Source organism: Parus major, chromosome 3 (assembly GCF_001522545.3).
Source record: "Parus major isolate Abel chromosome 3, Parus_major1.1, whole genome shotgun sequence".
Classification (NCBI taxonomy): Eukaryota; Metazoa; Chordata; class Aves; order Passeriformes; family Paridae; genus Parus; species Parus major.
In genome coordinates this window covers 49,430,556-49,455,728 of record NC_031770.1, presented here as the reverse complement: position 1 = coordinate 49,455,728, position 25,173 = coordinate 49,430,556, and the positions used below count along the sequence as shown (strand labels likewise).

The following is a 25,173-nucleotide window of genomic DNA, read 5'->3' as shown; positions in this document are numbered from 1 at the left end:
GTCTAGTGGGAGACGTCCCTGCCCATGTCAGGAGGGTTGGAGCTTTAAAGCCTCTCCCTAACTCCAGCCATTCTATGATGATTTAGAGTTTTTGTTTATACCATTTAAAGTATTCTAGTGATTAAGTTCTTAAACAAAAAATGCTTCATGCTAGAGAAAAATTTTCTTTTGTCTTTATTTTATTTGCAAAATTATTTTGTTGCTCAGGTCTCAACTGTGCTGTTTAAAAGTGTGGGAAGACTTATAATGGTCTTGCTGCTGCTGCTGCTGCTCAGAATTAGTATCTCATTAACAGAACTCAGGAATACAATCTTTGATTTTGCATTTCTGTATGACTAACAGTGTAGTCAGAATCTTTATAATCATGTGGAGAGGTAAGGCAAAACTCAAATTAGTTTTTAGTAAACAGACTCAGAGTTGCATAATCATACTTTTCACTAACCAGATTTTCTGCAACAGTTGACTCCAGTGGGATTTTCAGACAACCACGTTTTTTTTTTCCATTTCCCTCCACTTTTTTTATGAGTTCAGCCTCCACTAGTAGCTTGATGTTCTTTGAGAGAGAGCTGATGGCTGCCTGTACTAAAAGGGGAGTGAAAGTCACAGGTACTTTTCCCATAAGAACCTCAGTTGCAAATGCTGCAACTACTTTTAACATTTGGACTGACAGAAGGAGGTCAGTGTCCTTCACCAATTTCAGCTGCCCTGAAAGTATTGTCACAGATGTTAGTGCTTTAGAGAAGATAGCCACCAGACTGTCAGCATATTGTCTACATTTTGCCAGAAATACACAGAAAATACACAAAATCTGGCAGCTGACTCGCCTCCAAGGGAAGCGTTAGGGCAGGCCTAAGTTATGAAAAGTGTCAGGGTGGACCTAATATATTAGCTCAGCACATCAGCTGCTGAGCTCCAGTGGTGGTCAATGCTGGAGAAAGAGCCTGACTCCAGAAACTTTCTTGGCAGAAATGCTGTTGAAAAGCTTCTCTCTGAAAAATATTTTACTTTGGACTAAATTGAATTTGGTGAAATTGTTTTGATCTGTTCTTCTAAATATCTCTCCATTAATGATTTCTGTTTTCTTACTCTGATACCCCATCTTGCCTTCAGCTAAGACTTATACTTTAAAATTTAAATGGTGATTAATTTTCATTATTGAGGTGTTTTTATTTGTACACTAGCTTTATAGTTTACTAGTTCACTTTGGCATTAATATGAATTCAACCACTTTCACAACTGTTTATTTTCTCGGAGTCAGACTAGAGTGGAGTTTATTTTTCAGAATTTTTTATTCTCTCTTTCTATGTATTTTTCTAACATTTTGTGTGTATGAATACATAACATTATCTATATTTTGTATATGTTATTTGTATTTACATAAGATTACATAATATTTTAGTATGTGCTGGTCACGACCAGCATTGTTAAATTCGTTTAACAAATAGCAATTTTTGATGTAAACTGTTAAAAGGCTTTCTTCACTGAGATGAAGAATAAACTGCTTCTTTGTTTTCCAGGTATTCCCAACCTCTGCATGAAGAAATAGCTTTGCATAAGCATCTCAAACATAAGAACATTGTCCAGTATTTAGGTTCTGTTAGTGAGAATGGCTTCATCAAAATATTCATGGAACAGGTGCCAGGTGGTAAGTTTTGGGGGAGACTGGTTTAGTGGTTGTTAGGTTTGTTTGTTTTCCTTGCATTTTAGAAGTATAAAAACATATAATAGGACTATGAGACATATTTCATACAGGTGTAATATTCTATAGTGCCTCTTTCTGAAATAAATAGGGAAAACAGTGTCTTCAGACTGCTTGGGTAGTTAGATATGGTGAGCTACAGATAAAGCTCAGATGATTGCTATGGTGAGCTCCTTTTACCTACAGATCAGTGGTAGACTGACCTTGGCTGGATCTCAGGTGTCCACTCTGTCACTTTGCTCCTCATCTGGATAGGGGAGAGAAAATGCAGCACAATGCTCATGGCTGGTGATAAGGAGAGGAAGAGATCACTCATCAGCTACCATCACAGGCGAAATGGTCTTGACTTGGGGAGACTTATTTAATTCATTGTCAACCCAATGAGAGTAGGGTAATGAGAAATAAAGTCAAATCTTAGAAACACTTTTCCCCTACCCCTCCCTTCTTTCTGGGTTTGAATTCACTTAGGATTTTCTCTGCCTTCTCCTACCATGGGTGCAGGGGGATGGGGAATGTAGTCAGTTCATCAAGATTGTCACTCCTTCCTCCTCAGGGGGAGGACTCCTCAGTTCCTTACCCCAGCAGGGATATGGGATCCCTTCCAGGAGAAACAGTCTCCATGAACAACTCCAATTCAAGCTCTCCCCATGGGTTTCAGTTCTTCACAAACTGCCCAGGAGATGCTGAGACACTCTCTTTAACTGTGCAGGCCAGTGATGATGCAAATAAGCATTTGACTGGAGAGGACTTTAATTATAGATGAGATGCCTACACTTGGATTGGGAATGATGCTTGTTGTTACTTTTTTCCTTTGGGTGAGAAAGCAAAATTTCTTTGGATTTTTATTCTCACTTTTTGCTCTCCAAAATTATAGGCAGTCTTTCTGCTCTTCTACGATCAAAATGGGGACCATTAAAAGATAATGAGCAGACAATTGGCTTTTACACCAAGCAGATTCTTGAAGGATTAAAATACCTCCATGATAATCAAATAGTGCATCGAGACATAAAGGTAAGAATTTGCAGAGAATTAAGCCTGACAGTATTATGTAACTGCATAGCCATTTATTTGTCCTGTAATTTATTTTTTTTTTCCAAAAGCTCTCTGCTATTCTGAACCATAGGTTAGATAGGTGAACCATTGTTGATTTCAATTTGCACCACCAAAATATGATTTTTTTATTTTTTTTTTTTTATTTTAGGAAAGTTCACATGTAGCAACTTAATATGTGATAAAGTAAATACTTCTTTTTCTGTTTTCAAAGACATGACTGAACTTTCATAAAATTTGATGAAAGTGAAGAAGATTATGGATGGGATAATTAGCAAGTTCTTTTCCAAGGAGATTGCAGATGAAAAAGTGTTTGGCTTGTTTTTTTTAAAAAAAGCCTTTTTTCCTCTTTTAGTATTCTTTAACTGAATTCCTTCTGGTAAGAGGGGAAATTCACTTTGAGATGAAGTTTTTAATGGGATTGCATAAAGCAGGAGCATTATTGATTTCTCTTTCATCTCCTCTCTTAAGAAGTCACTTACTTAGTAGAGTGCATTGTAGAAATAGGTTATACAAAAGGGTCTGAAGAGAAAAATAATTGCTGTGCATGTTCTTTTCCTCAGGGTGATAACGTGCTTATCAACACATACAGCGGAGTGTTAAAGATTTCGGACTTTGGAACTTCAAAGAGACTTGCAGGAATCAATCCGTGTACAGAAACCTTCACTGGTATGTTCCCAGAGGAGACTTTCTTATCCTCACTCAAACTGTGTATGTAGGGTCAGAATCCACAGATGCTGAACTTTCATTGACTTCAAATCAGTATAAAAGGTTGCTGGAAGAATAACTTTTGGATATATAATCTCAAACTATACACTGTGTGAATTGTATGCACTGTTCAAAGAGAATGCTCTTTTGGATGTTCCACCTGTGTCATCAAAGTCCTCTACAACAGAAGAGCTGTGTCTCTCCTGTGCTTTATTTGAGTCTGTCTCCTTTGTGTGTAGGGCCTTTTCATCTTGCTGATGCTTTTCTTCCATGATAGGCTTGGACATCCTGACTTCATCTCCAGAATCGTGTATCTACAGAACTTGTTATTCATTTGCTCCTCTTTCTGCTTGATAATTTGATTTGGGTGTTAAATCATGCAGTTGCACTGCATTAAATAATTATGTAAAATGAAAAGTGACTGTTATTTTAATTCCATCCTTTGCTCTTGCTTCTGTAAAAGGAACAGAATGCAGGATGATGTGTCAGATTGATTCCCTTACTTCAGAAGAAAATGTTCATCTCACCTACTCTTTTAGGTTAAGATTTCAGGTTTCTCTTCCTTTTCATCTCTGCGTGCAATTCGGAGTCCTTTCCCATATTTTAATCTTAAGATATAAAAAAATAAATGAAAGCTATCTCCGATCCAAAGCTCATCAAACATTTAATAATTGTCATTGGCATTGAAAACTGATCTGCAGATCAGTAGACGATACCAAATGCTTTTAGCACAAGTAATATCTTGAGTAGTATTTTGAGTTTTATATAGAATTAATATGGAAATTTTTGAATTTTAAATAATAAAAGGGTTTTGTTAAACTCTTTTGATATTACTCACTCCTCTGTCATTTTTTCTTTTAGCTATCTATTTGCAGCATTATTGCACCTAAGTAAACAAATATGTTTTAAACAGGTACCCTCCAGTATATGGCACCAGAGATCATTGACAAGGGGCCACGTGGCTATGGGAAGGCTGCAGACATCTGGTCCTTGGGATGCACAATCATCGAGATGGCTACAGGGAAACCCCCGTTCTATGAGCTGGGAGAACCACAAGCAGCCATGTTTAAGGTCAGACATTTCCCTTGTACAGCTCAGAGCTCTGTTTCTAAACACAGGAAACCTGATGACTGTTTTGAAGAAGATGGAATTAGAGGTTGCAAGAAAGGGAGGTAAAGGAAGTGTTTGGATTGTGAGGATGTTAAGAACAACAATCTGATTCAGCTGAGAGGGAGTGCTGTGTATTTTTGAATAGATTAGTAGAGAGATAGCAGCTATTCAGCAGCCTGGGTGTTTAAGAAAAAAAACACCACCAAACTGAGAAAAAGAAGCATTTTTCTGCTTTGTGAAGAGCCTTACTTGCAGCTGTGGGGTTTTTAAAATGTAATTGTTTATGCAGTTTGTAATAGTCTTGGAATTTTTTCTCTGAATTAATAAGCTAGTTGTATAAAATTAATATTAAAACCTGAGAATGATATAGCACTTCTTCTATCTAAACAGTTTTTTATGTTGTTTAGTGTTTGGGGGGAAAAACAGATTAGGCCATTGTTTCTCCCTTTATTTGTCTCAGGTGGGGATGTTTAAAATACACCCAGAAATTCCTGAATCCATGTCTGCAGAAGCCAAGGCTTTCATATTGCGCTGCTTTGAACCAGATCCTGACAAACGAGCTTTTGCTCATGAGCTTCTTATAGATGAATTCTTGAAGGTTTCAAGTAAGAAAAGAAAGTCTCCTTCAAAGCTCTCAGGTAAGCATTGCTAAATTCAATCTGGAAGTTTCCTCTTGCCCATGGTACTGTTTCCTGAAACTGCTGATTAAGTCTTTAGGTTGAGCACAGCAGATCTCCATCCCAGGTGAATATGAAGTTGTGGCCTTCTCAACCACCAGCTTACTGCAGAAACACTGTTGTAGCAGAGTTCTGTTATCATGTTGTCACAGAAGTCAATTTATATAAATATTTCTAATAAAGTGTCTAAAAATCTGTTTGTGATTTTGTGCAGCTTTTATGGTTGTTGGATTTTTGTTTAATTTTTTTCTTCTTTTTTAATTTGCATAGATTTTCACTGAAAGAATATTTAAATAGAGTATATTTTGTGTAAGGTTTGAATATGCTGTTAAATATCAGTGGAGTTTTCTACTTTCTATTTTTGTTTAATAAAATTGCATTTTCAGGAAATTTTCATTTCCTTTAGTGTTCTAAATTATGGAAAGCAGCAAAGGAGTTTTGAGAGCAGTAATAACATATCCTGTTGTGTGTGAATATATGCTTAGGAAAATATCTTCTGTGCATTTTTAGCATGATACTTAAAGAAAGAAAAATATCAGGTGAAGGAGACGATAGTCGATGATCACTTTTAATGTGGTTTCCACCCCCTCAGAATAAAATAAAATTGCAATAAATTACAGTTTTGGAGACCGCAGCCAGGAGAACTGAGATGCTCCATAAAAGTGGGAAATTACCCTTTAGACTATGCTTATTTTCTCTGTTAATTTCAGCATATTTAACTTTCTTTTTTTTTCCCTTTTCTCACACAGTCCTTTCAGCTAACACAAATGGTGAGTTTTAACCTACTTCTCCATCTAAAACATGCCTGTGTAGATACTGTAGTTACCACTTTTCTGGTATAATTTGTCAACACTAAAACGCAGGGAAGAGAAGTGATCACAATAGTGAAAATAAGTGACCTCTCTCTGTTAGGAACATGTAATTCATTGTGCATATCTGAACTCCTGTTTTTAATCCTACCAGACTATGGTTTAATTGTCCACGCAGCTGGGTGATACAGGCTTGAAGGGCTGTGCTGTCATTTATGGGGACATTTGGTGGAAACCAATGGCTGCTTTAAAGTAGCCACAGAGCCAAGGTTTGTGGAGAATGATAACACAGATTTTTATTAGACTAAATTCTATACCTGACAAACCAGGATGCATTTGAGACCCCTTGTCAGACCAGGATACAGGATACTCATCTCTTTCAGGAAATGGACTGGGAGAGTGCGGGAGGGAACTGAACACACAAATCATATCTTCATGCTGAATTGGTATCAAAGTACATTTTGAAATGTGCACATGTGAAATAGATATGAGTAGTTTCCTGCAGCGGTAATGTGTGCTCTGAACTAAAAGTTCTGACTTAACTGCATGTCTATTATTGTTGGTCAACAATTGTGAATGAATTAAACTTGTATAAATTAATCTGATGAAGAAATGTATCTTATATATGTTATAGTATATATACTTAAATGTAGTGTCTATATAAATGTTTTTAATATATTTATATATATTTCTATATGTGCATAAAATTAAGATCTTGGAAGGTGCTTGGATGACTTACCCTATAGAAACATTTTCCTTCTGCTGGAAATCATGATAGGAGATGCACATTCACTTCAGTGTTGAAGTTCTATGAGTGAACTTGCAAGAAGTCCAGCATTTCTGTCTTTCAGGAATAAAAATATACCTGAAAGATAACTCTATTCCAGATGAAAAAGCTTTAGCTGTTTTTTGTCAATTTTTTCCTTATATTTTGTGGAGGTGTGTGGAAAGGCTGGAGTTTTTCTGTCTCCTCTGAAAAAATAATCTTCACTTCAAAACTCTGATGGCATTATTCAATTCTAATTTCTGAATATTCCTATACAAACAGAGTATCTTCGAAGCATATCCTTACCTGTCCCTGTTCTGGTGGAAGATACAAGTAGCAGCAGTGAATATGGTTCTGTCTCACCTGATACAGAATTAAAAATTGATCCATTCTCTTTCAAAACAAGAGCCAAATCCTGTGGGGAAAAAGATGGGAAGGGAATCCGGTCCCTTTTTCTGAGGTAAAGAGCTACCTGGCATTTTGTTACATGGTAGATTAGGAATGCATGCATCAGGATGGTTTTTATAATCTTTCTTTTCACTGTGTCTTTCATCCAGCATCCCAGATGAACATTTTGAGGATCACAGTGCACCCCCTTCACCTGAAGAGAAAGATTCTGGGTTTTTCATGCTGAAGAAGGATAGTGAAAGGAGAGCCACCCTCCACAGAATATTAACCGAGGACCAAGAGCAAGTGGTGAGGAACCTGATGGAAGCTTTGACTCAGGTAATTTCAGAGGGCAGCAAAAATTTTATGGAATTCTAGGACTTCTTTGCAGTTACTTGAAACTCTTGAAATTAAACATGGTAAAGCAATTAGAAATGAAGTTTGGTTAAACTAGAAAGCACCATGTAAGCTTTTCTGGTTACTGTTTTATTTGGGTTAGAAAGGCTTTGAAATTGTTCATGATGCATTACATACGCCTTTTTTGTCTGCAATTACTATTCATATACCTGGGTATTAGTATTGGCAAGAACAGAAAAAGATGTTTTCATAATACTCTATTTTGCCAGCTCTTTTCAGATTTGACTGAGTCAGGATTAGTCACCTAAGGTAGATCATCTCCAGGACAGGATTATCTTGACCCCCTTTTAAAGTTCTGTGTTCTGGGTGACTGGTTTGACAGAGGATAAGGTCATTTGGCCTGCTCTGGCCTTATGTTAGGCTGATGTGTAGAAAAATGGGGCTGATGGATACACCATTGCCTTCTAGCCAACAGCCCTAACAGGGGCAAGAGGGGGCTAGGGAGAAAATGAATTGCAGCTATTCTTCAGTGCAGCCAGAAGCATATATGGAGGGAAGATGTAGTAATTGTGAGAGCTACAGCAAACAACAAAATAATTGCAGAATGACTTTTTGGCACTCCTTTGTGGGGATGATTCATTATGATGATGTATCAGTTCAGGACAACACTGAAGAAATAACAGATCATGACCACGCTGCTAAGTGTTGTGACAGTGTAATTGGATGACAGGACTTTTCGTTCTTGTTTGTGTATGTGTTAGTAGTTAATTGATTCACTTCCTTCTCAAGGCAAAGTATTGCTGGTCTAAAACATTTGTATAAAACATGACAACTCATCATCTAAAGATAAGGGTTTAGAAACTGATGCAAACCAATATGATTACTATGTATGTACTACAGTTACTGTAGTAACTTGGAAATTAGTGCCCTGCAAATAAAAACAGCTTCTAACTCGTGGGAGGGGGGAGAGAGTAACCCACAGTTATCCTGGTAACTACAGAAAATGTTAAAAGATAAAGCAGTGAGAAAGATACTTGTGATCTGTGCTTTGTGAGAGTGTTGCTGTAGCAGACACAGTTTTTGCATGTGTATACAAGTAAAAACTATTGATTGTGAGAGGCTGAAACTCAATCACAAATCCCAGAGTGTGCTCAGTGTTTCATGCCTTTCTTAGATGGTGCTGGAACAGCCTGAGAGAGAAGCAGAGACAGAATTTTAGAGCCAAAGAGTTCAAAGCTCATGTTCATGTCACTGTCTGCCTTTCAAAAGGGTGCAGAGCTCTGACTCCCAAAGACTGTTTTCTCCCTTGAGAAATGCAATAAATTACTAATAGAACAAGCCTGGCTTGCTTGTTAGGCCTCAGCAGGATTTAGGATTTCACAGAGTTTTTATCTTCACAAACACTTTCCACAAGAAAGGCTTCAGCAAAGTCATTGGTCATTGAGGATGAGTGAGGGCTAGGGAAACAGAATGACTCTCACAAAATGGATAACTATTTCTAAATAGCAAGTCATACTGCTCGTCCTGTCCCCATAGTGCCTAGTGCCTTGATGGACTTGGATCTTCTAGTCCAGGGCTACAGTGTGCAATGACTTTGCTGCCCTAATGGCTTTTTAATTATTACCTGAAAAGAAGATTGGCTACTACAGAACAGTGAGGGATCCACTTCTGCATAGAAAATCATCAGATGAATTCTTCAAAGCAGATCAAGGTCAGAGGCTAGGATCTTTTGTCTCAGGTGGATGTTTTAGTCAGTGGTATCTTTGACCACTCTAGAACTTCTGCTCTTTTTTAAAGCTTCTTTCTTAATCGAATTCTCTTTGTTTCATCCTGATCAGAATTAATTGACTATAGTTAAAAGCTCAGTGTTACTGGCAAACAAGAGTTCTCGGTGTCTGGCCAGCCATAATATTCATGGCATAAAACCAGTAAATGCAATAGAACCGAACACTGTATGTCCTTCTCTTACAGAAATCAATGCTGGATATCCTTAGTCTATATAAATATTTACTTTACTTCCTTCAGAATAAGCATCTAATTTTCATGGTGAACTTCAACTCTGGCTTAATTGAAGATCTGGCTTTGAAATTTGTATTCATTTGGCATAACTTATGAGAGCAAATACAGTGCTCTGCTTAGGCTGGTTATTCTGATGAATGTTTTTGAACTTTTCACTACTTTGGTAGTTCATGCAAAAACACAAAAGCTTTTAAAAATAGGCACATGAATATTTATACCAGAAAGGTGAGATCTTTGCAAATCTGCTTTAAGAACAGCTAAGTGTAGAAGTTCTGTATTAAGGGAAATTAGGAAATTATATAAGAAGCAACCAGTCCATTTGTGAGCCTCCTGCATAACTTGGACAAATCCTTTCTTTTAAATGCTGCTGGAGGACTTTGCACATTGTCTCTGAGAGACACACAGAAACTAGAAGCACTGCAAAAAGTATGTGTGTGTTTGCAGTTATGGGTAATTTATAGTACCTAGTGCATAGTACATTTATTCATATCTTTTCATTGCTGCACAAAGACACACACACTGCAGTGTGCACACATTCCTCAGCAACTGGTGTAAGACGAAGTCAGCTCCTTTTTTATTGAGTTCCCACCTGTGTCACCAGGGAGCTCAGCCCCAGAGCTCTGTGCTGCTGCAGTTATGTCAGCAGTCAATACGTGACCTGCAGCTGCACCTTTCCCTTAACCACAGCAGCAGAGTTTCTGAAAACCCATATTGCCAGCTGACTTGTTATTGGCTGAAGTTCTTCTTGCTTGTATGTTTCAAAAGATGACTATCATAACTATTTCTTTTCCTCTCTCTTCTGCCAGGGAGCTGAAGAACCCAAACTAAAATGGGAACATATCACAACACTCGTTTCCAGCCTCAGAGAGTTTGTACGGTCCACTGATCGCAAAATCATCGCAACCACGCTTTCAAAATTGAAGCTGGAGTTGGACTTTGACAGCCATGGTATCAGCCAAGTGCAGCTTGTGCTGTTTGGTTTTCAAGATGCTGTAAGTTGTTATTTTTATTAAGAAATTTGTGTACCTAAACTGAAAAAACCTAAACAAACCAAGACCAAAGAGAACTTGTTTAACTTCCACCCAGAGTTGCTGAAACAATAGTATTTGAGGGGTTCAAAACTGTAATAGCAAAATCTGAACCCACAGCAGTGACTTGGCTGCCTAGTGATCCTTTGGCAGGACACAGACACTGAACACTGCTGAGATTTTGCTGATTAAAGGTATAGAAGGTTCAGAATAATTGTGTGTTTATTGTGTCATAATAATAGTAAGGCAGAAAAGCCTTTTTTTAAATCTCATTTTGGAAGGTTTTCTGGGAAATAAGACCAACAATGAATGTCAGGTTTTTCCTACATAAATGCAGATCTCTTAAACTTCTCTTATAAACTAATGCATTGCCCCCCATATTAGTCTGTCTACCTTGTAATACTGTATTGAATTCTTATTTTAATATTTTTGACTAGCAGCAGATTTCTGCCAAACTAGAAATTTTTATTTCAATTTATAATAAGCAGGATAAGGAGGAATTGTTACTTTTCTACCAATAATACATGCAAGTTTGATAATTTCCTACATTGAGCAAGGAAATACATGCATGGGTAGCCTTTAAATAGCTAGTTTACAAAAAGCAAATGTTTTCTTAAGGTATGTATTTAAGTGTTATTTCACAAGCAAAGTGTATTTATGTGTATTTATGTGTTAGTTCACAAGCAATTAGGCTTAATGGTTTAGATGAATAATGGACATAGAAGGGTGCAGCTGTGCTGAGTATCACTTGTCCAGACTGAAGTCATGTAGCAAAAATGAAATGACAATTCAGGTAGGTATTTGAGGTGGATGATTCTTTTAGAATTTAAACCTGAGGCACTCAGACAAGTAGAAGAGCTGTCAGGAAGCATTGCATAGCAAACTGTTGCATAGACTACACTACCAAGAATTAAATTAAATTTTAGATTAATTAAATTAATTTTATTTTAAGGAAAGTTAAATGAATCTATGAAAGAGATCTTTCTACAAATCAGAAGTCTTCTCTTTGATTCTTTTGAGTATGTTTTCAGTTCTCTGTATTAACCTCATATTAATATTCTTTTGACACTGGAAGAGAAAAAACAAGCATACAAGGTCAACAAAACAGTGGGGGGATAATAGTACAAATATTTGTATTGGTGTTCTGATAGAGATGTTGCTGGGCATCAGTTGTTTGGTAGTAATTGCCTGGGTTGTATTCTTATCAGTGAAAAATTTACTTTCTGTAAATTTCATCATTACAAGTTGCTGTTTTTTAACTGATGTCTTTTTCATTATTATCTATTATTTAACTAAACCCACAGAAAGTTAAAAGAAAAATTTTGTGCAATCTTAATTATTTTAGCCATACAATATATAGCACTATACTGAAATCCAGGACAATATCAAGACCTCAGATGCTGCAGAGACTGAGGTACAGCTAAAAGTGAGGGAAAGTAGTTCCCTTGCTCTTGGGACTTAATAAGGTGAACTTACGTTACAACTTTTAATAATCACAACATCCTTATCAGACCAATGAAGAAAAAGTAATTTTTTGATATAATATAAATAACTAAATCATATTGCTATGGATGGTTGTAATCTTGACAAAGTTAGATTGTGCTTCTTGAGTTTTCAATACAGCTACACTTAGCTAAACGTGTCACTGGCTTGGTAGCAGCCAGTTTGGGAAGGTGCAACGCACAGGGGAGTTGTGCTGCCTCAGAGGACAGTGGGCAAAGCCTTTGGGGCAGGTGCTGTCGGTGCCAGGCCCAGGGCAGGCTCCCCTGGCACTGCTGATGGCTCTCCGAATCCAAACGCAGTGTCCAAGTGCCATCTCGTGGCCATTGGCAATAGAATCGAGGAGACATAGGCACTGCTGTGCTGGCTGGCAGGTACAGGAAAGCCCCTACCCAGTCACTCATTCACTCCCTCCCAACAGGAAGAGGGAGAGAATTGGAAGGACCAAAAGTGAGAAAACTTGTGGGTCAAAATAAAGATTTTTCAATAAGTGAAAGGGGGAAAAAAGCTTGCAAGTGTTGCAAAAGCAGTCTGTCACCACCAGCAGACTGGTGCCCAGCCAATCCCTGAGCAACAGCTCCTTTAGAGAAGTCAGCCTTTAGTTCAATGCTGAGCATGGCCTGATACAAAAGGGAATATTTCCTAGGTCAGCTGTTCCAGCTGTGCCAGCCTTGTGCCCCTCCAGCCTTTAGTCCACCCTCGGCCCCCTTGCTGCTGGGGCAGTGTTCTTACACAGAGACAACCTTGACAGCACCTAAGCTTTGCTCAGCAGGAGCTGAAAAGTTCGTGTGTTATCAAGGCTGTTTTAGTCACAGTCTGAAACATGGCACCCTGTGGACTGCTGTGAAAGAAATTAACTCCATCCCAGCCAAAGCCAGTGCAGGTACCTGCATGGATTACTGCATTACTGAATACTCTTGCTTTTTGGCAGTGAAAATAATCGGATTAATAACTTTTACATATCCTCTGAAGGCATCGTTTGTGTAACTTCAGTAATTTTTTACAGAAAGGCTATCACAATATGGGGGAATTGAACTAGTCCCTTCTTTAGGAAGAGTGAAGTATCTTTTTGCCGCATTTTTTAGTAATCAGTAGTTGCTCCTTTTTTTATAATGCTGTAACTTGATGATTTCATAAATTCAGTTATATTTGTTGCTTCCTGCAACTGTTTAAGTTCTGCTCTTGCTTTGTTGCTTTGGATTGCTTCTGTGCCTGGAAAAGAGCACTGAATTTTGTGCTATTGCTGCTTACTGTTGGCTAGGCATTTTCTTGTCATTTGGGAGCTGGAAAACAGTTCCATGAGGTAGAGATGTTTGTGCAAGTGGCATGGAGCATCCATAGAGGCATCTGAGAATATGACTAAAAAGAGTTTGTAAGCAGGCCTGTAGGCAATGAGGAGCAACCCAGTGTAGAAAACCATCAGATTGTACAAAGTAAGAAGCAGAAGGAAAGAGAAAATGGTATAGCATGCAAATGAAGTTCTCTAATTGTTTAAACTAACATTAATTAACAAGTTTCAGAATTAAGTAGAAGTGGCATTACATTAGTTCTTTGATAATTCTTACAATTGTACTTTAGAATAGACAAGTAGTGCTCAGAGCAAGCAGTGAAAGTGATGCCAAAAAAAGTAACAAGATTAATTAGCTTCAGCTACAAGCTTTTCATAACATAGGCCTTGTTATTTGTCTTTCTTCGCATTCTTTTGAAGTTTCTCTCCACAGCCATGAAGGTTAAGTATCACCACCACCATCAAAAGTCACCTAACACAGGAACCAGTACTTGATGAAAAATACAAAACATTGCATGACTTATAATAAAATGGATGAAGCTGATAATGTTGCTATCAAAACATAATTGTAGTCATCTGCTTGGATACAGCATCTATAAAAACACTTTCTATGACATATATTCTCATTTTGACTTATGGGGTATGTAATATCTGAACTGAATTCTTTCTTACTAGGTCAATAAAGTTCTCCGAAATCATAATATTAAGCCACATTGGATGTTTGCACTGGACAGCATAATCAGGAAAGCTGTGCAGACTGCTATTACAATTCTGGTCCCAGGTGAGTCATTCTTAATACTCAGCAAATGTTTATCAGCTGATCTCTAAACATGCTTTAGAGTTGTGATTATGATGCTTCACTGAAGATTTTGAAACCAGCAATGGCGTTTTTCCTGTTTGCTGTCTGTTTTGCAATTGAGAAACTAATCTGTGTATTGTTCAAGCTGTTTTGGAAAGCACCTTTCCACAATGTGTAATCTAAATGATTCTGCAACACAGTGAGTAGTAGCAGGTTAAGGTGCTCTGGGACCTATTTTTTTTAGCTGTAAAATGTTGCCTATTGCTTATAGGCAATTCTATCTTTAAGGCAGAAGCTGTCTTAAAAAAAAAACAACCAAAAAACAACCCCCAAAAAACTGGAACAGCCCCAAATCCTTGACTTGAAACCTGCCAAAACCAAACAAACAGGTCTGGCGTGCCTGCAGTTTGTACATTGTATTTTAAATGTGGAATTACAATGTATGCCTTCACTGAGGGAAGGAGTCTGTTCAGATGAAACTGTAGCCCATCCTGTTACTTCTCTACCTGTTTCTAAATTTAGTTTTTCTGCTTCTTCTTGACTTCTAAAGCTGGAATTAATGGTGGTATTTTCAAATATGTCATTTAGTGCTTCAAGTTGGAATACTTATATTCCTGTTTCCTGAAGTGGGTTGAGTCTTAGATTATCAATAGGGAATCTGAAAATTATATCAAAAGTTACAGCTATTCCTATTCTCCTTATTTTCCATAGCACAACCAACAAGATATAAATAGAGTTTCTGTGTTACTTGCAAGTCACAGAGAAGCTCTGTCTTCTGATTAGAATGCTGAACACCTCTTACAGGCATGTACTTCATTGCTGTGTAATAGGAGTAATTGTGTAATTCCTCCTTAATAGTCTCTTCTTCCTCAGTGTCAGCATTCATTGTAGGTGGTCAAGCTTACACAAAAGCCTCTGTGCCCCAGTAGTTTTCAGGCACTGATCATCTGCGGCTTCCCTAATTGCCCTACCCTACTTCTGATTACTTTCCCTTGCCTTTGTCTCACCCTTTTTTCTTATTTTTTTTTCTTATGTTGTGGAGGTTTATCACTGGCCTTAACACTTTTAAAATGGAATGTTTAAGGAATGGTACAAAGCAAATTTTATGCTGCCTGGTGTTGAACAATGACAAAGAACTTCTGCATCCCACTAATAAGAGCAGAAGTTCAAAGCAAATTCAGACATATTTGCCTAGCAATATTTGGGTAACTGTTATATAATAAATCTGCTTTCCTGAATTTAGGGGAAGCACAGCTCTGTTGATCTTATGTTCAGTCTTGAAAAAGGTATGTAGCATCGCAATGAAGAGGTGAAATAGATCAAGGAACAAATGTTTCTTTTGTAAAAAAGAGAAACATACTTGTTCGTTTAGTTACTCAGCAGAAAGGACATAAAGCAAAAGTGATTCAGGTAAAAAAGTACATTTTGGTGAGGAGACTAGAGGGAGTCCTTAGCAGTAAGGAGTCACAATTGAAGGAAGGAAGGAAGGAAGATTTATATGGAATAGTTAGAATTAACAAACAGATGTTGATACAATAAGAGGTTGTGTAGGAGTGTCAGATTGTGTGTACATATCTTGCATATCTGGTAGGCTCTGGTAGGTAGTTTAAACAGGGAACAACAGAAACCAGGGTATAGCTTTGTGTTCGTAGTTTTGTGGATATGCATCACTACAAAACAAGCGGTGTTCTCTCTGGAACACAAGAAGGGAAGTGTGCTTTTAATTGTTGGGAGAGGGGCCTTTTTGTAATTTTTTGTTGAGCATGGTATTCTTATAAGGATGGAATGCTAAATATGCCAAAAAAGCAACAGCAGAAATATCTGGGTAGAAAAGAAATAATGGTTATTTGTTTAATAAAGTGTTTCGAGTCAGACACGTAAGAAAATACAAACTACTGAGAATGGAATTAAGCAAAAGAAACTCTGCTGTACATGATACTTCAGCACAAGTTGATGTGAAATGGTAGCCAAATCTAGATTCATGTTCATCCAGGTGTTTGTTTTTTACAGCTCTTGAACATCCGATATGCAGAATAATAATCTGCACAAATGAAGGTGCTGTTATGTTTTGAGTGATCTTAAACCTCTAGAAAATATCTGTTCTCCTCTTATAGAAATTTCAAATCTGTTGCAACCAAAGCTATAGGATGATCTGTAAATAGTCACTTGGGTCTGCTTTTGTTTTAATAATTAACTAATGTTTAACATCTTTGGTGTCTTTTCTTTTGCTTATATTTTAATAGAATTGAGGCCACATTTCAGTCTAGCATCTGAAAGTGATACAGCCGATCAAGATGATATAGAAGTTGAAGATCAAGATGAACAGCCTCAGAATCAAACCATCCAGCAGCCTTGCATTGTCCTGGAAGATGCAGTAGCTACCTCAGGTGTAAGCACACTCAGCTCTACGGTGTCCCATGACTCCCAGGCTGCTCACAGATCGCTGAGTGTCCAGCTGGGCAGGCTAAAATTAGAGACAAACAGGTAAGTGTGGACAGGAGACAGGGACACTAGCCTGCTTACAGCAATATATGTCAGTTAGCTTTCAAAATATACGAGCTGGAATACTAGTGACAGTGCCAAAATTCCATTGCAGTGTAAGTTGTTCCTTTGAATGATGATCCTTGTTCATCTGTGACTGAACACTTACATAGTTCTATGACTTTCAACAGAACCACAGGGATGCAAGTTAAGGTCAGGTTTTAAGATTGCAGGTGCCCTTTCAGGGAAGGTCTGGAAAAAACTGACTTGCAGCCAAACTTCTGCTTTTTCTCTCTTTGGTGTGCTCTGTATGGCTGATGAATGGTGTTATGTTTTGTTTCCATTAAGGCAGAACTTGGTGTTCTTTTCTATAGCTATTCTCAGCAAGTGAACTCAAGCTAATAGGCAGCCACACAGAAACTCCACAAGGAAATTGCTTCAGATTTGTTTTGTGCACAGAAATCACTGCAAGAAGGATTTGTGCTTACCAGCAACCATTACCTTTTTATTATATAAGTTATTTTCATCAAAGAAAGGTGGGGAAAATAGATGTTTTGTTTAAAAGAAGAAATGAGCCAGAAATTTGGATTTTTATTTTTTTTCAGAAATATGTCTTGTACTTTGTACAAGTGAAAAGTGGTTGTCTAAGGTTTTATTGTGCCTTTAAGAAATGTCAGAGAAAAATCCAAATCCAAATGGTCTTCTATATATTTTGTTTTCATTAAAATATACCAAATATTCTAGTTAAAGAAGATATTTCACTTTGGCAGCATATGATTTATGACACTGGATTTCCTACTGACCTCAGTAAATTTTGAATGTGATCTTGATAGAAAGAGAATATCTCTTAAATAAGACAGTTGTTATGCTGGTAGAGCATTCTTTGGAGCTGCAGTTTCATTTGAAATTAAAATACTAAATTCCACTTTACTTTTACATGGGTTTGAGAAGGTTTTACTAAGTCGTAAATAGAGTAATTCATTAGACTGTACTCTTTTTAATAAAGTATCAGTGTTTTGAGGTCCTTATGTCACAATTAATCTTTTTACTTGTAACCACTGAGAAATATTTTGTCTTATTGGTATGCCTAAAGGAATATATAAATAATTTAGATTGACTCACTTTACAAGCTTATAGTGGAGACTAGCCTCCAAAATTATCAGCTTGTAGAGGTATTTTTTTGCTAGCACTTTGCTTCTGTAAATTTACCAAATGCAAAGCCTTTGGCCAAATAATCACATCCAGTAATTCATCAGAAATTTTGAATAAATAATACAGACAATTGTTTAAATAATTATGAAAGCTTTATTGGCACAAGCAGAAAGCAGTTATCAGGAGAAAATAATGGAATATTTTATTGGCCCTGAAGGCCTTTTTCAAGCAGAATAGATAGACTAGGAATAAGTTAACCAAAAGGTGACCTGTCTGGACAGAATATCAGTTTGCACTGAGAATAACCAAGCTGTGGGGTTGTGCAGCTATCATTAACATGCATATTAACATATCATTCACAAATCCTGCATTTTAATAAACCACTTCTCTAAAAGAAGGAATTGCAGCAGTTTTACATACTAATTTTCCATTACATTCTGACTAATTTTTTTTTTATCAGTTTAAATGGTGCTAGCCCCTGAATCTCTTCAGCTTTCTCTCTGGGTTTGTGTTATGAAGGAGGTCAAACATGAGTTTCAATTTACTTCTGATTGACATTCTCAGAAGTAATTGCTATGGGGAGTAGGCAAGTATTTTGCCTACTCTTTTCTCACTCAATATAGCCTAGGAGGGCAGGCACAAAGTGCCTTATATGTAAGGATGGGACAGCCCTTGTGTGGTTGAGAATGTATTCTTCATATTTATGAAATTAAACCATATGTTTTCACCACATTTTCATCACTGCTCTACCCTTTCCATACCTTTGAAAATGTCTGCTGGAGAGATGTGAACTGGCATTTTTCCTTAGAAAGGTTTAACCCTTAGTTTATGAACTACTTTGATATTTGTTCTCAATTCCAGTTTTGTTTAAAACACAGCAGAGGCTGTAGAAATTTCACTGAAATTTTCTACCATACACTTGTTTAGTGGGTGGACATTTATGTGGAGGCTGGTGTGTTTGGGGCTTCTGTATGAATGTTTATATCTTGATATAGATCCTAATCAGTCTATAGTGAAAGACTATACCTGTGAAAGCTGAAGAAGTCTGTCCTTGTCTTTGTCAGGAAGGTTTCCAATTTAGGTATAGTAAGATCTTTCCTGAAAATTTGAAGCTACTGAAGGAAATCATGCTTTGTTCCTATTACTCCACAGGTTATTGGAGGAGTTAGTTCAAAAGGAGAGAGAATTTCAAGTCCTCTTGCATCAAGCTATAGAAGAAAAAGATCAAGAGATCAGAAACCTACAGCTCAGGTCACAGCCAATAGGTAAGTGAAAAGAATTTTTAAGGAAAAGTTTCGTACTGACTGCAGATGAAAAAGTGCCAGCTAAAGGTCTGTTCATTTTATTGAGGCAGTCTCAGCAAAGATTGCTTTATTGTGCTGCTTCTGGTAGGGTTTGCTCTGAAGTAAGACTGTACATTGTGGAAACAAATTACTGGATTTGTTAATCACAGTACAAGGAGTGATATGATTTAAATATTTTTGTGTGTGATTATATGGAAGAGTACAAGGCTCATATCCTACTGAATAAATATTATTCCTAAAGAGGATAATCTAGTATGTTTGGATAATTCCTTGAATTACAGACTGTTCCAAGAGGATCTAATTGGTGAGATGCAAATACAACTTCAGTGTTACTGAGGGAAGCTGAGTTTGCTGTGTCTGCCCTGAGGCAGGTGGAAGTGCTAATGCAGTTTGATATTTCTGTGTAATGTGCTTCTAAGTGTTGCTTCCCAAAAGCAGCTGATCCTCACCCTAAGACATTGCCTGTGCAGCAATTGTATGAGTTACACTTAACTGTTCAGTTAATTGATGCAACAACCTTAGTGTAGAGACAGTGAAATTGATGTGCCTTATACTAGCAAAGTCATTTTCAGAAGAGGGCAGAAAAATCTTGTGTGTGTCAATGTTCATACTACTTTAACTGTACCCTTAACCAAGCTGAGAAATTAATGTATAACTGTCCATAAATTGTAATTAAGCGCGTTCTTTGGGAATTAGCATTTATTTTTGGGGATATTGGTACTCGAAGCTTGGAGGGAAAGCTCACTGAAGAAAGTGTTTGAGAATTCAAAAATGACAAGAGGTTGCTTTGGCAACACAAAACCTTGTCTCAAATATGCCTGTTCCAGATATTCCTGGAGTGTCTGTCTGTCATCGTCATTCCACTGGCACAGGGACTGAAGACCCTGATCTCATAAACTGGCTGAGAGTTCACGGAGCTGACGAGGCCACGATAAACAAGGTAGCAATGATCCTATTCACTGCCTGGCACAGTTGCAGTACTGTTTTGTAACTCATTTAAAAAAAACAAAACCAAACCTTTTGAACTACTTTAGCACATTTTGAGAGATTAATTTGTTTTCAGAGGATAGGAAAAAGCCATGAGTGTGAAGGCCTTCATAAATATACAGTACCATTACTAGTCCCTAAATCTGATTAAGAATAAAGCAAATAAATAAGAATAAAAAAGAATAAAATATCCTGGTAAATAGACACTCTTGGTTTTTCAGCATCTTCACACACTGCAGCATTTCTGCTGATGATGCTTTGGATACAGGGTACATGTTCAGCCTTAGCTAGCTGTGCTATAGTGAAATATCCCGAAGTAGATCAGCCTGCTCTGCAGCAAATTATATAACTTTAGAGGTGTTGAGGATTTCAGCTAATTTAGGAATACCTTCATGTAGTTATCACTCCTACAGATCAGACCAAAGGTTCCTCCAAGTTCAATTACATCAAATTAAGATGCCATTTTTGAAAAGGCAGGTCTTAACTGTTTTTATTTCCCCATGGGTTAAATGTGGTATTACTTATGGTCAAATTTGTATTCAGTGAAGTCTGTGATTCTGAGATACCAGTGGTAACAACAGAAACGCCAGTTGACAAAGGTTTTGAGTAGCTGTAAAAGCATTACATCTTTCAAGTTGTGCCTGGTGTGCTGATGCAGAGTATACAGTGTAAAATATGAGTAGTTTCACTGTATTTGTAGAAACAATGTTTTTCTGTTACATGTACCACATTTCAGCCCAATTTTAGGTTTCTCCCAAACTTAACCTTCTATTTTTAGGGGCAGATGATTCTAGGAAGATGAGCTTAGGAATTTAAATATTATTTCCAACAAAATGTTCATTTAAATTTCTTTCTGCAGTTCTTGGCTGAAGACTATACCTTAACGGATGTGCTCTGCTATGTTACACGAGATGATCTGAAATGTTTGAGACTGAGGTAATGCTCCACAGTTAAATGAACTGTGCTTTGTAAAAATAAAAACTAACTGATACTAAGTCTCAATTTATTGCTTTGTGTTCTATTAATTTAAAATAAGTGACACTTTCTAGTATGTCTTCAGATGCTGATACATTTTTGCCAAACAGCTGATGCTATTTAAATCTTGAAATAAGGTTTGTTTTTTTAAATTTTAAGGTTTTTATTTATTTACCTTATTACTGGAGACACTAGATATTCCATTACAGCCTTGCTTTTATTTAGAAAAGTAGAACTAGAAAAACTTTCAGTAGTTTACTATCATCATCAAACTTCAGAAACGTTACTCATGACCTGTAAGTAACACTACATTCCACCTAATCATGCCAGGTGTATAGGTCACCAACTTGCATCATGTTGGAAGTCAGATGTGGGTTAAGCGAGTCCTTTGGACCAGAAGTCTGAATTCCAGACAGCAGGCATCTGCCAAGTGGAAAGATTGCCCTGTCCTGTAATCAGAAAAGGACTCTGTTCTCTGTTTGAGTAATGCATGTTGAATTTCACCTTTGATCAGCCTCAGCATTCCCACTGAACATCATTGATCAAAACCAGAGCAAGAAAATCAGAAAGCACCTCAATTGGAAGGCTTTCAGGCAAGACAGTATCTTTGTACCTGAGTGTCTTTATGATTTCTCTTTACAGAGGAGGAATGCTGTGCACACTCTGGAAGGCTATCACTGACTTTCGAGAGAAACACATCTGACACGGATATTTTTCTTTGCTTCTCTGCAGAGATGAAAAGATTTCCTTTCAGCCAGAGCACGTGTGCTGTCAGAAGGACTGTTGCACTTTAATCCAGTATTTGTTTACCAATGTTTAAAACACTGCAGCTTCCTGACTGCTTTTACTCCTATAATCCATAAGGCATCTGTAAACAACCTGCAACTTTATTTTACTTTAAAGGTTTTTACATGCAAGTTTTTCAAAAATTTTTAGAAAACATACACACAGAAGTTATAAACTCATGAAATATTGTACTTAAAGTAAGCAGATGTTAATTTCATGGCAAACTGATGTAAGATTTCATGTAACAGTACATCACTGGAACAAAACCAAAATGTGACAACTTTTCAATTTATTTGTAATATATCTCAATATTATCTGTAGTAGAGCTTCATAATTTCAATCATAATTAGATGTTTTTCTTTTAGTGTGCAAGACCTAAAGCTAATTGTTTTTACCTACCACCCTACATAGTTTAATATTGTTTATTTTTTGGTAATTTAAGTTCTATGGTGCATTTGTTTTAGAGTTGTTTATGTACTACTGAACTGTACCAGTTGTATACGCCTGAACCACATTAATGTTAGCTTGTTCTAAAGCTATCTCTGACATACACAATTGAAAATAAAAATAACCTAACACTTACTCTTTCCTATATTTTTGGACTTCTAAAATAATAACAATGGTGTAGAACTGAAAAATATTGGAATAAAAAAAAATTAATACTGAGTATCAAGGGAACCTTTCTGATACTTCTTAAACTTACTGTGATTTGAGTATGATAACCATAGCATTGAATATTTTCTTGGTTTTTCTGTTCAGGCTAATTCCTGTACTAACAAGCCAAGACCAAACAAAATTCTTCTCTGAGTGCTGTACTTGACTTGAGAAATGAAAAGTCCTGCCTCCATGCACTGAATAGTCATTGTGACCTGCTGTTTCTACTGCTTTTGTTTATGCAATGATTTTTTTTCTCACATGTAATGAAAAAGGGTGGTGGGTGTTCCCTCTCCAGTCATTGTCACTCCACCATTCCAGCACTGGGTATCAACAGATTCTTCTGGGCAGCTACAAAAGATTCCATTGTAGGGTAAGGCTTGCCTGGACAAGAAGCTGCTTCTTTCTTCATAAGCCTTGGTAACCAGTAAAAGGCTTATGCTCTTACTTTTTCAGGTCTAGCAGGTATTTTCAAAGAAAACTAGATTTTTGTTTCAAACATAAACATGTTGTCCTAACATGTATACAGTAACTTTTTGCTGCCTAGAATGCAAAAATTATGTATTAAAAAAATAAGATAAAGAACAGTAGATTAAACCATTTTAGTCAGATTTTTTTATTATTATTCTGAAGATGGTTCTACTGACTTTTAGGTACAGATGTATTCAGTTCCTTCCAAAAACTTCATGGCATTTCATGAGAAGCACAGCTACTGTTTATTAATTTCTACTGCTATTACAGCAGAAAACAATACATTTTTAAGACTAGTGCTGGGACCTGACTTGTAAAACCCAAAACTCAAAAAAGACTGTACCCACTGAGAAGCAACCATAAGAATGAACTTCCCTAATTTGATTTTTGTGTGAAACATTGGTGCAGCTTTTAAAACCTCTGGTTTCATGCAGTATAACTGGAAGGTAATTGCACTGCTCTGTTTACTTGGAAAGCATGCAGCCTGTTCTCTATGACTCAGGCTGCTCAGAAATGCCAACTATGTAAGGCAGAAAGAGTGTGATCGAGGTTTCTGTTGAATGTCTCCATGAGACCTAGCCTGGCACCAGCTGGGAATTAATTCCTATAGTTCTTCGCTGGCTTCACTAGACCCGAGGTGGCTTCTTCAGCATTGCTCAGCAGTCAGTTCTGTATTCTTCATGGTGAGACTCTGTTGGATCTGATCAAGGGCCAGGCCATGTGCACTTATGCTCCTCCACCAATTCTGGTCTGAATGTGGTCCCTGAGCAGCACAGTTAATCCATACAGATCCTAGATCCTGTGCACAAACGCTTATGTAAGGTCCCTACATCAGGCTACTTCATATAGAAGTACCAGATGCTACTTTTTACATCCTCAGACAAAACATGACATAACACTTCGGGAATGGTGTGCATCAGAGAGGTCAGCCTGGGATTCTTCAGCCTGGCTCCCAGACTTTGCTGGTGGGTGGGTGCCTACACGGACCATAACTGAGGGATCTGAGAGTATGTTAGTGCAGGATTTTGCTGAGGGCAGCATTCTGACCATAGGGCATATCACTGGGTCTGAACTTGGATAACCTCTTAGTCCTTGGTTAGTGCTGTTGTAATCCAGGGCTCAAGCTGACTGAGAGACGCCTTTACACCTCCCTTAAGAGAGCAGACAAGTGAAAACTCAACCAAGGCAGTGCTGATTTTGCTGTCTTTTGCACCTTTCAGCATAGAGCCCAGCCTATTCTTCTATTGCAGACACTCCCCTGCCTACAAGCCACAGGGTGTGTTTATCACCCAAGCCCCAAACTCCTTATTTTAGACCACAAATGGTTCTTGGTGCAACAACAAAATATTAATCTTCCCTTCCCTTAGAAGACCTTGTGCTCTGAGCTTAACAGTTAGTGAAAGGAGGATGCTGTGCGTGGTGGCTGAAGTTGGCTTGGTCCAAGCGCACCAGACTAAGGGAGCTGCCCCTCTCCACCTCCTTGCCTGCATTCGCAGCTGCATCCTCTGAGTTCCCCAGTTCCCCCACCCTCCTTCACATGTGGTTCTGGTGATTGGTGCTACCTACAAGCAAATGCAAAATTAAATGATGTTCGAATGCGGACTAGAACCCTTTAAACTCTCTTACGACCCTGAAAAGCAGCATAAAGCAAGTAAAGGCACGCTCATAGGAAAGGTGACAGGACCATGACCTTTACAGAAGCGACTGAAACATCGACAGCTTTTCACAGAGCCATGTTTTTGGAAGCGAGGCGTTGCACGCAGCTTTAAAACCGGCTGTTTAAGAGCACGTGCCGCAGGAAGGAGTCTACAGCAGTGCGGCTCTTTCCCACACGATGCGGCGCATCGCCTGGGCTTGCGAGGCGGCCGCCACTCCTCCCACCCACCTACTGTCGAGATGGCGAGCATCCCCAAACCTGTTGTTTCTCTCGGCTCCGGTACCGAACGAGCTGTGCCAATGAGGCGGGAGCCGCTCTGAAGAAAAAAAGAAAAAGAAAAAAAAATTAAAAAAAAAATAAATATCACACCTGTGTGAGCAGCGGCACCTCGGCAGCCCGGCCCGCCGCGGGGCCCGGGAGTGCGGGCAGCCGCCCCCGCACCGCCTCATAAGCGCCTCCAGCCCGTGAGAGGCGGCCGCTCCCGGGCCGCGGGCGGCGGTCCCGCCCTC

The 25,173-nt window shown here is 38.0% G+C and overlaps 1 protein-coding gene and 1 long non-coding RNA gene across 2 annotated transcripts in view; one reads left to right on the top strand and one right to left on the bottom strand.

Moving 5' to 3' along the window:
• Window positions 1–22,548, top strand: part of MAP3K5 (mitogen-activated protein kinase kinase kinase 5) — a 103,923-nt gene extending 81,375 nt beyond the window's left edge. The window contains exons 16-30 of the mRNA XM_015620940.3: window positions 1,518–1,645; window positions 2,574–2,710; window positions 3,313–3,418; window positions 4,371–4,528; window positions 5,028–5,205; window positions 5,994–6,014; window positions 7,102–7,279; window positions 7,377–7,545; window positions 10,389–10,574; window positions 14,074–14,179; window positions 16,441–16,681; window positions 18,983–19,095; window positions 19,962–20,074; window positions 20,981–21,057; window positions 21,739–22,548. Coding sequence (XP_015476426.1) covers window positions 1,518–1,645; window positions 2,574–2,710; window positions 3,313–3,418; window positions 4,371–4,528; window positions 5,028–5,205; window positions 5,994–6,014; window positions 7,102–7,279; window positions 7,377–7,545; window positions 10,389–10,574; window positions 14,074–14,179; window positions 16,441–16,681; window positions 18,983–19,095; window positions 19,962–20,074; window positions 20,981–21,057; window positions 21,739–21,799 — 1,972 coding nt within the window. The 3' untranslated portion in view covers window positions 21,800–22,548. The remainder of the gene's footprint in view (window positions 1–1,517; window positions 1,646–2,573; window positions 2,711–3,312; window positions 3,419–4,370; window positions 4,529–5,027; window positions 5,206–5,993; window positions 6,015–7,101; window positions 7,280–7,376; window positions 7,546–10,388; window positions 10,575–14,073; window positions 14,180–16,440; window positions 16,682–18,982; window positions 19,096–19,961; window positions 20,075–20,980; window positions 21,058–21,738) is intronic.
• A 585-nt stretch (window positions 22,549–23,133) lies between these two features.
• On the bottom strand, window positions 23,134–25,156 carry LOC117244036. The gene is made up of 2 exons (XR_004496383.1): window positions 24,893–25,156; window positions 23,134–23,806 (listed from the first exon to the last, which is right to left on the bottom strand). It is a non-coding gene; the product is annotated as an uncharacterized LOC117244036 (long non-coding RNA).
• Window positions 25,157–25,173: the final 17 nt, after the last annotated feature.